Below are 14,700 nucleotides of genomic sequence, written 5' to 3' on the forward strand. Positions count from 1 at the left end.
CTTCTGAAATATAAGCTCTATGAGGGTAGGATCTGCTGTATCCCCATGGTAGAGAGCAGGACCTGGCACATAGTAACCTTCAATGAATATTTATTGAATGAATAAGTCAATCAAGCGAGCAGGCAAGAGTGGTGCAAAGTACACTGCTAGGAACAGTATCTCAGAGAGCTAGGAGCCAGAGTCACATCCTCAAGGCTTGCAGCCATGATGGTGAGATGATGGACACATGTGACAAGCATGCATGATCAGCAGAGAGCACACACTGGAGCCTGGCAGCACAACTGACATCTACAGATAGATGGAGGAAGGGCAAGTACGGGGGTTGGCACTTGGCTGTTGTGCACCCACTGCCCCCATACTCCTCTGATGAGCAGCCATTTTCTCTGCACAGCGTGCAGCTGTGGTTACGTCTACTTGGAAGCAAATGAACATCCCAAAACAAATGCTGTCCTGGGTCCTGAAAACAAGAGCGATTGTCCATGATTAATGGCGAAGGACGTAGCTTCTACCAGCAACAGACACATCCTCACATTCTATGGGCACAAGCAGAAGTTTGCAGAGAGGTGCCCTCTAACTTGCTGCCACAGCCCAACTTTGCTGAATTCCTGGTATCCAGGCCCCATTCTACGTAAGAGGGCCTGTGTCAGACCAAGGGGCAGGGAGGTGGTGGAGCGAAAACAGCACCAGATTTCATGTTGGATACAGAGGATCTGCATGATATTAGCCCCTTCAAATGCAGGGGTAGGACTAGTCAATGACTAAGACCCTTTGCATTCAAAAGAAGGAAATTCGCCTTAAACTTAAGGCTTCACAGGTAGTACTAACCTACCTACCAGCCCAGCCAAAACAAACCAGTTGCCATAGAGTTGAGTCTGACTCACGGTGACCCCATGTATGTTAGAGTAGAACTGTGTACCATAGGGTTTTCAATGGCTGATTTTTTTGGAAGTAGATCATCAGGCCTTTCTTCCAAGGCACCTCTGGGTAGACTTGAACCTCCAACCTTTTGGTTAGCAAACAAGTGCTTTCACAGTTTGCACCACCCAGGGACTCCACTAGCCCAGCAAGGAAAGTATTAAACCCACACTCAGAAAGATTCAGTAACTTGCCCAAATTCAATATTCTTTCCTGTATATCCTGCACATTCTACTCTTCTACTGTAGTGATTCAATTGATTCTGGGTGGGGCCTCACATGTATTTTGTTAAGCCCCTCAGGTGAGTCTAAGGTGCAGTCAGGATGGAGATCCACCATACTAGTGGCTGAAGATGAAAAGAAAGCTTGACGACATCACTTGGAAAGAGTATCTTTCCCAGCATCCACCCACAATACACATATACAAAAGCTGTCCTGTAAATGTGGCTGTCCTTTCCTCTTACCACAAGGGATTGTGTTGTTGGACTGGCCTGAGATTTTAGCTACGTAAATTCCCTAAGCCATGCTCAAGGGGAGAGAAGGGTTTAGGTGCTTCCATATTTAGCCTTGTCTCCCTGGAAAATCATAAACTGTGGTAAGGGTTTGTTATGACAAGGATATTTATCATCATCATTGCTATAATTTTCAAGTGGAGGAGGTAGCTGTCTATGCTTGCTGACCCCCTTGAAGGGAATGCCAAAATTCTCAGGCAACTCATTTAAAGTTTTTTAAACATTTTCCCCCCAAAATTACAAATAGCCCCTGGGTACCTGCTCTGTCTTCTCTTGTCCTGATTCCTAATTTCACATGTCAGCCTTTCAAATACAGCTAGCACCACTCAGCCACGGGGGCTCTGCCTGAGAAGTGGGGCCACCACTGGTCACCCCTCAGAAGCCTGACCCCCAAGTGTGGGACCATCTCACCATCTAAGTCAGGCTGGTGTTCGTGGTCCGCAGGGTGAAGTGGTAGAGGCAGTGTGATGTGAAGGTCAAGGAAACAGGTGAAGGACCAGCCTGGGGTTTGAATTTCTGCTCCACCAGCTCCTGACCACGTGACCACAAACAATGTGCTTGACCTCACTGAGTCGTGGTGTCCTTATCTGTAAAATGGGGATCAAAATACATACCTCACAGGGTTGCTGTTGTGAGGTTTAAATTAAACAACTTACAGAAAGTCATTGAAACATTGTAGGTATTCAATACCTCCTTAGTAGAGGTCAAACTTCATATAAATTCAGAACATTCTGTGAGAAAATAGAGAAAAATTGCTCTCTTTAACCTCAACTATAAAAGTTGAGTATATATCATCTAGTTTCCCCACTACCTAATAATAGCCATTATATTTTACTGAACATGGAAGTTTACAAGTCATTTTCAGATATACCCTATATCATTTAGTTCTAAAATGTTCCTATGAAATAGGCAGAACAAGTATAATTATTTTCATTTTATAGGAGCTGGAACTGAAGTTCAGAGAGGTGAACATGACTTTCTAAAATTACGTATCCAAGATCAGAACCCAATTCTTGCAGCTAATCCAGTGCCTCTCCCAAATACCTTTCTCAGGGCCTTGTCCCTCTAAGCCCCTTTGCCTATAACAGCCTTCCATGCGTTCCTTAGTTTACTAACTCTTACTCATCTTCCAAGTTACAACCTGGGTGTTACTTCCTAGCCAACCCCCCACCCCACCGCCCCATGGGCTCCATAGTATCATGGGCTGGACTTTCCCTCTACTTTTGTAGTATATTTCAGGGGTTTTCAGGCCTGGGTGTCCACTAGAATTATCTGAGAGCTTTTTTAAAAAAATAATATATTTAGGGTCCCACTCAAGACCTCCTTCATCAGACATCTACTTTTAAAAATTTCCCCAGGTGATTCTGATGCACAGAATCACCCTTGCTAAAGGGTAAACCCTATGAGGACAGTGACTGAATCTGTTCACCGTTCAGTCCCCAGCACCTTGAACAATATTTGGCGATAGCATTACATAATATATTATTGCTGCTAGCATTATTTATTATTGACTATATGCTGGGCACTGTGATAAATAATTTGCATGTATGTGTTTCAATTAATTCTGCTAGACAGCCTATGGGGAAAGAACTATTATTACCCAATTTAAAAGAGGAGGGAACTGAGGCTTAGAGAGCAGCTTGGAAAACATTTAGTAAATACATCAGTGACTGTTTTCAGCTGCAGCATGTTCCCTACCTGCTTCCATTTCAGTAAGTGGAACCCCCAAGAAGGTGATTGAAAAGAATGTAATAAGGGAATCTGGGGGTAGCAGCTTTCAGGCTCAGATTATGCATTGTCTCTAAAAAGTAGGGTGATAAAACAAGGCCTTGGAAGAGTTGAGGGTTAGCCAGTGTGGCCCCAAGATGCTATTTCCAAGCCCCACAAATAGCATAGTTTAGTTTCTGAATTACCAGAAAATTGCCTGGATTCCCCCTGGATAGTGTAATAATATTATCAATTAAAATGCTTTTGGCTTCAAGTAACACAATTAAAATGATTTAAACAGTAGGGGTTTATTTTTCTCATATAATCCCAAAGTTGGCTTAGCCATTTATCAGCATCGTCAAGCACTCCAATTCTTCTCACCTTTCTGCTCTGCCATCTTCAGATTGTTGGCAGTGTTCCTCTATTCTCTCCCGGGATGGTTACAGCAGCTGCAAGCATCACCTTACCTCACATGACATCTGAGAGCAGAAAGGGAAGGGCAGATTCTCTCATGCCCATGTACCTCCCTCCTTTCATGAAGAAGAATCTTCCCCAGAACTCACCTAGCCGACTTTCTCTTCTTCCCAGAAGTAGGTCACATGGCCACTGGTAGCTTAAAATACATCTGGAAAGGCAAGTAATGGGCATGGCATTTCAGCTCTCCCTTAGGAGGTGGGCTTTTCCAGCAAGAAATAAGGGGAGAAAGAAATGGCTGATGTCTTGACAATCAATGGTGCAGCCCTATATGTTTTTAATTTTTAAAAATCTGATGATTAAACTGGATTCTCCTTCAGAATATTTTGAAAACTAGTTTGGCCCTATGAATCCTTTGTTGTTGACAAAAGGAACGTGTCCACTCTAGGGATCTCTAGATGATTACATCATGGAGAGTTGAAAGTTCAGGTGACAAGGACATTTAACAACGGTAATGCTGTCCTCTTCTTCTGCTTTCAGGTCAACAGTGATCTTGTTTACATTACAGCCAAAAAAGATGGCACTCATGTGGTTGAAGGCGTGGATTCCACCCACATCGGGAAATTAATTGTGACCAAACAAGTTGGAAGAGATGGCATGCAAGATATTACTGATACTTATAAATTTCAGGAAGGTAATTTACTACAACTGAAAGATGATTTCTTTGCCCAAGTTCCTTTCTCTACTTCATTTAGTACATATTCACTGTTGCTACAAAATGTGTTCCAGAGAATGCACTGGGATTTGCAGCATTTGGTAGTAAAGGCAGAAGTATAAACTCTCATGAGTGAAAGATACATCACACCCACAATTTTTCACTGTAGTTTTGCTTTCTTGTTTGAGCAGAATTCCATTCCTGTGGCTTGTGAAATGATTTAGTTTAAAGTCGTGCCTATTTATAACAGTATATAGATATGCTCTTGTGCACAAAAAATATGAAAAGATCTTAATTTAAAATAATCCTATTAAAAAACAGTAGATAACTAATATAATTTTAGTTAAGTAATAGAAATTTAACTAACTACTAACCTTTGTTTAGGACTTTATAAACTACTTTTTAAAATACATTGCTCCATTGAATTCTCATGGAAACCCCATAGGGTAGATAATACAAGATTAATAGTACAGTGGAAGAAAGGCCTGGTGATCTGCTTCCAAAAATCAGCCAATGAAAATCCTGTGGATCGCAATAGAACATTGTCCAATCCACATCTGATCATTAGAATGGCGAAGGACCGGGCAACATTTCATTCTATTGTGCATGGGGTTGCCATGCCTTAGGAGCGATTTGATGACAGCTAACAGTAGCAACAATAGTACAGTATAAGCTCACTAATTCGGATCAGTTAGGTTGAAGGCCAATTTTAATCATAAAATAATGTTAAGGTGGTTTTGTCAACTTTTATTGTATAGAATGTTTCAAATGGAACTGTTGAGTTCATTTCTGTTTTGATCAATACCAACTGCCTGTGCTGATCTGTGCCTGGAATTGTGTTTGGTGCTAGGGATTGCATCAGTGAGCAGGACCCACATCCTGTCCCAGACCAGTTAGTACAATCATTGTGCAGAGGGCCTTTGAGAACAGAGAAGGACGTTCAACCCAGCCAGGGGTGGCAGAGAAAGCCAAGCCCAAGGACAGGAGTAACCGCCTATAGTTAAAGAAAGGTGGGCTAGGTTTTCCAGGCGGGGGGAGCATAGCAGAGGTGCAGAGGTGGAGTAGCCCTGTGTGTAAGGCTCGCAGGCATGGCTCAAGCATCAAGGTCAGAGGTACCCTGTGGCCTCAGACAAATCTACTCACAAGTCAGTGACCACCAGGAGGTAGAGGGCCTTGCATATCTTGATAGAGAACGTGGAACGTATTTTGCAAATAATTCATCAACAGAGGTTCTTCAGAGAGGCATTTATTTTAGTGAATGGATAAAAATGACTAGTAATTAGCATACACCTAAATATTCATCAGCATTCCTGAAACGCTACTGAGAGCAGAATTTGTTTTAAATATTCCAGACAGTTTCCCAGCTCTTATTTACAAAAGTAGTTTGCACTATAAAGAATTGAGTACTCTTGTGCATAGTATTAGATATTCAGGATTTTTGTCATCTGAACTAGTGAATTTTTACTGTATTTCTGAAGTGGTTTATTCTTCCCTTCTTTTGGTTATCATGTATTGCACATTACAAATACAAAGGGTATTTTTCGGTTGTTTTTTGGTTGGTTGGTTGGTTTTTTCTCTTTTTTTTTTTTCTTAAAAGGAAAGTTAAAAACAATATAAGAAAAGTAAAAAAAAAAAAAACAACCCTCTCAGAATGGATTTAAAGGCAAAAATGTTTGGAATGGGAAAAAAAAAAAACCTCCATAGAAATAACTGAAAGAAACTAGCTATAGCATTCATTCATTCATTCATTCATTTAGTCACTCAAAATTTGCTGTTAAGCACCTACTATGTTATGAGTCAGAATCAACTTGATGGCAAAAAGTTTGGTCTTTTGGTTTTATGTTCCAAGAAGGTCCCTGGGTGGTACAAACAGTTTGCACTCAGCTAACTGAAAGGTTGGCGGTTTGAACCCGTTCAGCAGCACCACAGAAGAAAGGCCTGGAAATGTTCTTCCAAAAGGTCACAGCCAAGAAAACCCTGTGGAGCTCAGTTCTACTGTGTAACACAGGGGTCACCATGAGTCAAAATTGACTTGACAGCAATGGGTTTAGTTTGTTTGTTTTTATATTCCAAGAGGGGTCCCAGAGTGGTACAAACAATTAAACACTCTACTACTAACTGAAAGGTTGGCAGTTCAAACCCACCCAGAGACACCTTGGAAGAAAGGCCTGGAGACCTGCTTCCTAAAGGTCTCGACGTTGAAAACCCTATGGACGCAGTCCTACTCTGAAACACATGGGGTCCTCATGAGTTAGAATCAACTTAATGGCAATGGGTTCGGTTATAGTCTGATCAGGGGTCCCTGGGTAGGAGTCCCTGGGTAGTGCAAATGGTTAACATGCTCAGCTGCTATCCAAAAGGTTGGAGGTTCAAGTCTACCCAGAGGTGCCTCAGAAGAAAGTCCTGGATTTAAAAACCCTATGGAGCACAGTTCTACTCTGACACACATGGGATCACCATGAGTTGGTGTCAACTCAGCAGCAACTGGTAACTGGTATACTCCAAGCACTGTCTAGGGATGGGAGATATTTATGGCCCCTGCCTTCCCATCTAGCTGGAGAGACAACCAGGAAGACAAGCAGTAAGCTTGCTGTGTGACAGGTGCTATGGCAGGGGCATACAGATGTTACAGGAGCACAGAGAAGGGACGCCCATCCCAGGATGGACCAGGGAAGGCCTCTTGGAGGAAGTTAATGATGGGTTCAATGAAACCAAAGGAAAAATAGGGATTGGCCAGGAGAAGCATGGGGGAGGATTCTTGAGCGGAAGACTGCAACACATGTATCGCCGTATGAGTTCTCCTACTTGGAAGAAGTCCTAAGTAGACAGTGTAATGAACAAAAGGCGAGCCTACAGGGTACTAGGAGAAGCAGTAGGTGAGCTGACTAAGCCACAAAATGTCTTGTCTAAACCATGTAGCAGAGCACAGTTGCTATGAGCTATCAGCTGAGGAGCTGCCAGTGAAGGCCAAATTAGAAATGAGACAGGGTCAGATGCCAAGAGAGGAAGAACCATACACCAGTTCATGAAAGAGAAGTCGGGTTTGGCCAGGAGTGGCAGTAGCTTAAAACATACAAAATGTGCCCACTCCAAATGAGAAAGACGTCTGAAGACCAGGCTCCAGATTTTGGCAAGAAGACTAGGCTCGGGAAGAAGGACATTGTGGTGGTCTGGCCCAACCAGGGAACCCTTAAATTCTCAGATAGTTGTAAGAGTCAGTGCACTCTGCAACTGGGACTGGAGTTTGATCCCAAGTGGATAATTAGTCTGTTACTCAGGATAGCATACACACTTCACATTATAGCTTTGGTAATGACTAAATGGAGCACTACTTTGAGAAGGATGCTGAGACTGTATCTGAATATGGTGGAAGAGAATGATTGATTATTGATGTCTGCGTTGGGCATATAAGAAAGTGTCAGCAATATTCATGCCTGTAGAAGAGACAACGTTTCGTGGGAAATATGTAGAGTTGTAAATGTTTCTGTAGAGTTGCCACCCTGGTTCTCACTATTGAGTCTCCCATACAATCTCTCCAATCCATAAATGCTATGTGGCCACTAGAATATGGACATAAGTAAAAACGTAGAAAAGAAATTATTATTGATCTAGAGATTAACTATTTTAATTAAATTGCGGAGACGTCACTTTTCACTTTAAGTAACTAAAGCTTAATTAATATTATAACTTTTTTCAAAATATGAGATTAAAAAACTATAAAGTTTTGAAAGCCAGAATTCTTAAGACTTTTCCTGTAGCAAAGCACCTTCTTTTATGATGGCGCCTTGATTTTCTCCATCAAATATTCCCTCTGTCTTGTATTTTCATCTCTTCTTCTCTATTGCCTCCTTCCCACTAGCATTCAAACATGCTCAAAAGTCTTTTATGTTTAAAAAAAGAATACAAAAACCTTTCAACAACATATTTCCCACCAAATGTTGCCTCTTCTTTCTCTTTTCTTGCCTCCACAGCCCGGCATCTTGGAAAAGTTGCCTACACTAGACTTGACGTCCCATTGCCTTACTTTTCCATTCCCTCCTTGCTGACTGTTACTTAGTTTCTGCTACCACCATGTCCTTGAACCTGTTCTTCTCAAGGCTGCCAGTGACTACTTGATCTCCAAACATAACAAATGCATTTCAGACCTTATCTTTTTGACCTTTCAACACCTCTTGACGCTGTTGTCCACTTTCCTTTCTTGGAATTCTCTCTTCTCTTTGTGTCTATGATACAACTTTCTTCTGGTTCTAACCCCACCTACCTGACTCTTTTTTCTATCTCTTTCTGCAACTCTAAGCTTGCCTTTCTTCACCCACCCTCTGACTATTCCTTCGTCCTAGAATTCAATCCTTGGACTTTGTTTCTACCACTTATGTTTATGTTCATTCTCCACAGCTGGTGTTAACTCTTACACATGTGCTATCACCCCCCAAGTCCACGACTCTAGCCCAGACTTCACTTTTAAACCCTACATGCATCTAAATGTCCCACAGAAACCTAAAACTCACCCTATCCCACATGCCACCTTCTCTCCTCTCCCTCCCCCACCCTAGATCTATTTCTCCTGCTATCCCTATCCTAGCAAAGAGAACCACAATACGCACAAATTTAGCAATTTGAGAGTTGGCATAGTCTTCCTCTTTTCCTTGTTCCTTACACAAAGTCCATCAGCAAGTTCTCTAAATTTTTCCTCTGAAATATTTCTCGTATTCATCCCCCTCCTTCCATTCCATGGCAACTGCTGAGAATTAAATGGTATCAGGTGTGTAGTATGCTAGTGTTCCTGGGTGATGCAACCAATAACGCGCTTGGCTGATAACTGAAAGGTTGGAGGTTCAAATCCACCCAGAGGCACTTCAGAAGAAAGACCTGGCAATCTACTTCTGAAATTAAGCTGATGAAAACCCTGTGAATAACAACTGCCTGATTGCAACTGATCATGGGGATGGCATAAGATTGGGCAGTGTTTCATTCTGTTGTACATAGGGTCACCCTGAGTTAGGAGTTGACTTAACAGCTGCTAATAACAACAACACCAAGACAAATGATCTGTCTCTGTCTGAAAGCAAAATGCCTCTCCAAACCTCAGTTTTTCAGAGCCTCTGCCACATGGGACCTGGGTCCAGGGGACACAGAGGTAAACAGAACAGACCACACCCCTGTTCTCATAATGCTTATGTTCTATTGGGGGTGTGGGGTAATGTCACACAATGTGGTGTGACAAGTACTGTGAAAAGGAAAAGGAAAGAAAATCAGGAGATGTGCTAGTGATGAGAGGAAAGGACCGGGGTTAGGGTTGACCCCATGTTTGTCGGAGTAGAACTGTGCTCCACAGGGTTTCCAGTAGCTGATTTTTCAGAAGTAGATTGCCAGGCCTTTCTTCTAAGGTGACTCTGGGTGGGCTAGAACTGCCAGACTCTCAGCAGCCCAGCGTGTTACCTGTTTGCACCACCCAGGGACTTCCTGCCATCTCAGCTCCTCCTCCAAGGTGGCCCCTCTCTGATCCTGTTCCTGCTGCTGGGGTTTGCCCCTGCATTCTGTCTAAATGCACATTTGGTCCCCATCCAGAGCAACAATCATTAGTGCTGTCTCTCACTAAGCTCTTTTGCCAAATGATTTCTGCTAACATATTTCATGGCACTTTTATTTTTGTAGCGCCTCCTTCCCTTTATTGTTATCTCACTCCTATTGATCTGTAAACATATGCTTTCGCCAATGCTTGTCTTAGACCAATTGTTTCTGGCACATTCTTGCAGTCTTGGTAACAGAGAAATAGTTAATGCGCGCGCACACACACACACACACACACACACATTCACGTTTGTTTGCAACACCTGCTGGCATTGTCTCCACCTTTGCAGAGTAATAGTAACTTCCACTTATTTGCATCTACTATGCCTAGGCGGAGCCCTGGTGGCACGGTGGTTAAGAGCTTGGCTGCCAACCAAAAGTTTCCACCAGCCGCTCCTTGGAAACCCTATGGGACAGTTCTACTCTGTCCCATAGGTGTCACTGTGAGTTGGAATCGACTCGACAGCAACGGGTTTGGTTTTTGTTTTATGCCCAGGTACTCTGCATAAATCCTCTTTAATCCACCTGACAACCCTGGAGGTAGGCCCCCTTGTTTTATACAGGAGGAAACTGATGGCAATAACAGTGTCTACCAAGTAACAGTGCCTGCTATGTAGATGTGTTGTGAGGATTAAATGACATATTGCACAATAAGCACTTATCACATAATTAGCTCTCAATGATAGTTGCTACTATTAATTGGTCTCTTAATCTCCATTGCATTTAATTATTAACTATGTAACGTGGAAGCCAGTATCTTAAAATTAGCATAATTATAAGCCCTACCAATTTTAAAGTGTTTTTTTGTTTGCTATTTCCCTAGTTTTTACAAGCCAAAAAATGTGCCCTCGAATCTACCCTCCTCCATGCACTAAGGTATACTCATTGGTATTTTGGGTGGGAAAGAGAACAGCTACTGTCCCTCTACACCTCCAGCCCTGAGCTTGGAAAAGCATGTTAGCCTAGCCTGTCAGCATCTGGAGCAGCAAGATATGAGGCCTATCTTGCATTTCCCACTCCCTTGCCTAAACAAAGCTATCTTTTTCTTTCCCAGCGTTCAGCCCTTCTCCTCCTCCCCCTCCATTCATCTCCACCACCATCACCTTGGAAACCCTACACAGACATTTTCCTGAAAGCAGCACACACATCTTAAACTGTGCTGAAACTTTAGTGCACTGCCAGATGCCAATAGTTACTCCTCCAAAAACTCTGTTCTGTGTCAGCAGAGTTCAGGAAATCTTGTGTTTAAGGAAAGTAAGCAAGTCTCTTTGCTGTAGGGCTTAATAGCACAACTTTGAGTAGGCTAATGAACTTTGTGGAGATCCAGGGGGCGCTAGAGAACACGTGTTCCCCAAGGGGATTTGACCTGAGAGCCCTTGTTCCATTGACTTCTGTTATCACCCTGCTCGATCTAAGTGGGAATCCCTGAGCGGCACCAACAGTTAACTTGCTCAGCTCCTAACCGAAAGGTTGGAAGTTCCTGTCCAATCAGAGCCACCTCAGAAGAAAACTCTGGCAATCTACTGAAAAATCAGCCATTGAAAACCCTATGGAGCACAATTCTACTCTGACACACATGGGATCACCATGAGTCGGAGTCGACTTAGAGGCAGCTGGCTAGATCTAAGTGTTGTGCGGCAAGCAGTGGGGAAAAGGCCAGCTCTGCCTGCATTCTGCTGGGGCAAGCAGCACAGAGGAGGGTGGGCATGGAGGACAGAGCCGCCTGGGGTCAGCTCAGCAAGGAGCAAGTGGGGCAGCCCCAAGAGGAAGGCAGGTCTTGTTTGGGGAGGGGCTGAGGAGTTCGAAGGGACCCTCATGAACAGGAGAAAATTCGCAGTGCAGAAGATGGAGTGAGTTCCAAAATCTACACCTAGATAACCCAAAATTCTAGTTACATGGCTAGGGGGGGTGAAGCACTTTGGCCCCACAGTTTGAGAAATGTTAGATTTTGTCAATTTTGCCTGTTGAATCCTAAAACAGTAGCATTGGAGATACAACCCTTAGAGCAACAGCCTCTCCAGGTAGACCCCAGCACTGTCGCTTACTAACTCAGTGACTTGGGCAGGTTACTGACTCTTGGAACCCAATTTTGCATCATCTATAGCATGGGAACAGTAACACCACCTGCTCAAAGGGATTTTGTGGGCCGAATGAGGCATAGCTCAGAGCCCAGCACACAGTGTGAGCTTATTAATATTCTTTTCTCTTTAACGGGTCTCATCTGTTCTTTCCTTTGTCACTCTCTCTGGATTCTTCTTAGGTCAAGAAGAAGAGAGGCTGGCCCTAGAAACCGCCCTGATGTATGGAGCTAAGAAGGCCATCAGCACAGAAGGCATCCTGAAACCACGGTCCGATGTTGACATGGACTTTGAAGTGGAAAATGCTGTGCTGGGAAAAGATTTCAAAATCACCATCACTTTCCAGAACAACAGCTCCAACCATTACACCATCTCAGCTTATCTCTCAGGCAACATTGTCTTCTACACCGGGGTCTCCAAGGCTGAATTCAAGAAGGAGACATTTGATGTGACGCTGGGACCCTTATCCTGTAAGCTAAAGGGTGTAGTTCTCTCCAGAATTTCTCATCTGGCTCCCTCTCTACCTTGGTGATGGCCTCCCCCTGCCCCAATAACATTCTGTCAAAGTGAAAGTTCTCCCCCAGAGCTCAAGAGAGTGAACTCATTTATGGGGAGAATCCACCTATTCTAGAAAAGCCTCAACTTTTGTCTTCATGTCCCATGTCTAGAGGTGAACACTGAAATTCTCAAAGCCTAGAGCCCCAAATAACTCAGGAAAATTAAATGTATCTTAACTTCTTGCTACTCAAAGTGTGATTGGAAGACCTGAATTGTCAGCATCCCTGGGGAGGCTGTTCCCAGGCCTGCTGAGTGGGAACCTGCATTTTAACAAGCTCCCCAGGGCATTCATGTGCACAGGAAAGTTTGTGAAGCTCTTGTCTAAAGGACCCATCTCAGAAAGCAGGCTTCCTGGGGGTTCCTCTTTCTCAAGTTAGGAAAGGTTTTCAGGGGATGCCCAGCAGGAATTGTGTGTTTTGATGTACCATTTAGAAGGCAGGGTGTATTAATTTGCTAGGGCTGCCTTAAGAAAGTATCAGAAGGTGGGTGGCTTCTAAGAACCAAAAGTTATTGTCTCACAGTGTGGAAGCTGGGAGTTCAATTTTAGAGCATTGATAGGACTGTGCTCCCTCCAGAGGAAGACCCTTTCTTGTCTCTGCCAGCTTCTGCTGGCCCCAGGCATTCCTTGGAGTATAGGTGCATTCTCACAGGATCCTTTTTCCTCTGTTTGTCTCTCCGTGTCTCTTCTCCTCTTTTATAAGATCATTCAGATGGGATTAGGATCCACCCTACTACAGTATGACCGCATGTTAATTGATAACATCTTCAAAGACCCTATTTCCAAACAAGGTCACATTCACAGGTCCAGAGGTTAGGACTTCATTATGTCTTTTGGAGGGACACAATTCAATCCATAACACAGGGAGGAACAGGCTGTTTCTTTGTTTCTTAAAAATGATGTGTCAGAAAGTGTTGGGTCAGGATAGAGCCAGACATTGGGAGAGGAGAATGGATTCAGAAGGTGTGCTGTCCCAGAGCTGTGAAGGACTTGGTTCTGTCTGCCATTGCTCTCAGGGCCTCTTTCACATCCTTGGTCTCTTCCAGCCTCCCTTGCACACATGCCCTTCCAAGGACTTTATCACTATAAAAATTCAGAAGATTTTAAACAGTATTGGGATAGACACACACTGAAGCCTGCCTTTGGGATTGCAATTTTGACTAATTGCATTTCCTAGGGTACTAGTATTGGTGGGCACAACGGTTGGTCATACGACTGGCAGAAAGTCAGCTGGAAGAACCTGGGCTACAGCCAGAGCATGTTGAGTTGATCAAGCAGGTCAGGAAGGGTGAACACTTCCAAGACATTGGGTTTCTGTTGACCTGACATGTGGCCCTGCTTCACTGGTGACCTGAAAAAGAAAAAAAAAATTGTTTTAACTATGCAAATAACAAGTTTTACAAAGCAGAGACAAGCAAGATTAATTATGCACTCCTGGGATAAATGAATCACATATATCAATTGTTCTCAAGCTTTCTGGATTTGGTATTCCCAGAAAAATGGGGTAAAACCAAAAAATCAAACCTGTTGCTGTTGAGTCAATTCCAACTCACAGTGACCCTATAGGACACAGTACAACTGCCCCATAGGGTTTCCAAGGAGCGGCTGGTGGATTCAAACTGCTGACCTTTTGGTTAGCAGCCAAGCTCTTAACCACTGTACCACCAGGACTCCTCCCTAGGGGTAGGAAAGGTAATTCTTAAAGGAGAGTCAATATTAAGGACTCAAGAGGAGAACAGTTGTCATAATTTTGTAGAACAGTTAGACACATTGGGTGTAGAGAGCCTGAGCTTTAGAATCAGACAAATCTAGATATTTCTTGTGACTGTGCCACGTCCTAGCAGTGTGGCCGTCTGCAAGTAACTTTAGCAATCTGAGTTCACTGTCCTCCCCTGTAAGTGGAGATAACACTACCTTATGTCCCAGGGTTGTTCCATCATTCCCCAGACCTTTATTTAGTGCTTTGTAAGTCCAAGTACTGTTTTGTGCTGGAGACATAGCAACAAATAACACAGAAGTCCCTGCCCTCATGGAGTTTACACGCTAGTGGGGTACCAGACAATAAACACCCACGCAGTGAGCGTATCATGTGTTGATGATGCAATGGAAAATATGAAGCTGGTTAAGGAGGATAGAGGTGTTGGTGGGGAGGAGTGGTCAGGGAGAACTTCTCTAATAGGGTGACCTTTAACAGAAACCTGACAGAGGGCAGGAGTGAACCCTGTGGATATCT

The 14,700-nt window shown here is 43.5% G+C and overlaps 1 protein-coding gene across 1 annotated transcript in view; it reads left to right on the forward strand.

Annotated features, from left to right (window-relative positions):
* F13A1 (coagulation factor XIII A chain) overlaps positions 1 to 14,700 on the forward strand; it is a 235,169-nt gene that overhangs the window by 168,461 nt on the left and 52,008 nt on the right. Inside the window, exons 12-13 of the mRNA XM_023741733.1 lie at positions 4,088 to 4,241; positions 12,094 to 12,381. Of these exons, the coding sequence (XP_023597501.1) occupies positions 4,088 to 4,241; positions 12,094 to 12,381 (442 nt within the window). The remainder of the gene's footprint in view (positions 1 to 4,087; positions 4,242 to 12,093; positions 12,382 to 14,700) is intronic.

The sequence above is a fragment of the Trichechus manatus genome, unplaced genomic scaffold (genome assembly GCF_000243295.1).
Source record: "Trichechus manatus latirostris isolate Lorelei unplaced genomic scaffold, TriManLat1.0 scaffold00188, whole genome shotgun sequence".
Classification (NCBI taxonomy): domain Eukaryota; kingdom Metazoa; phylum Chordata; class Mammalia; order Sirenia; family Trichechidae; genus Trichechus; species Trichechus manatus.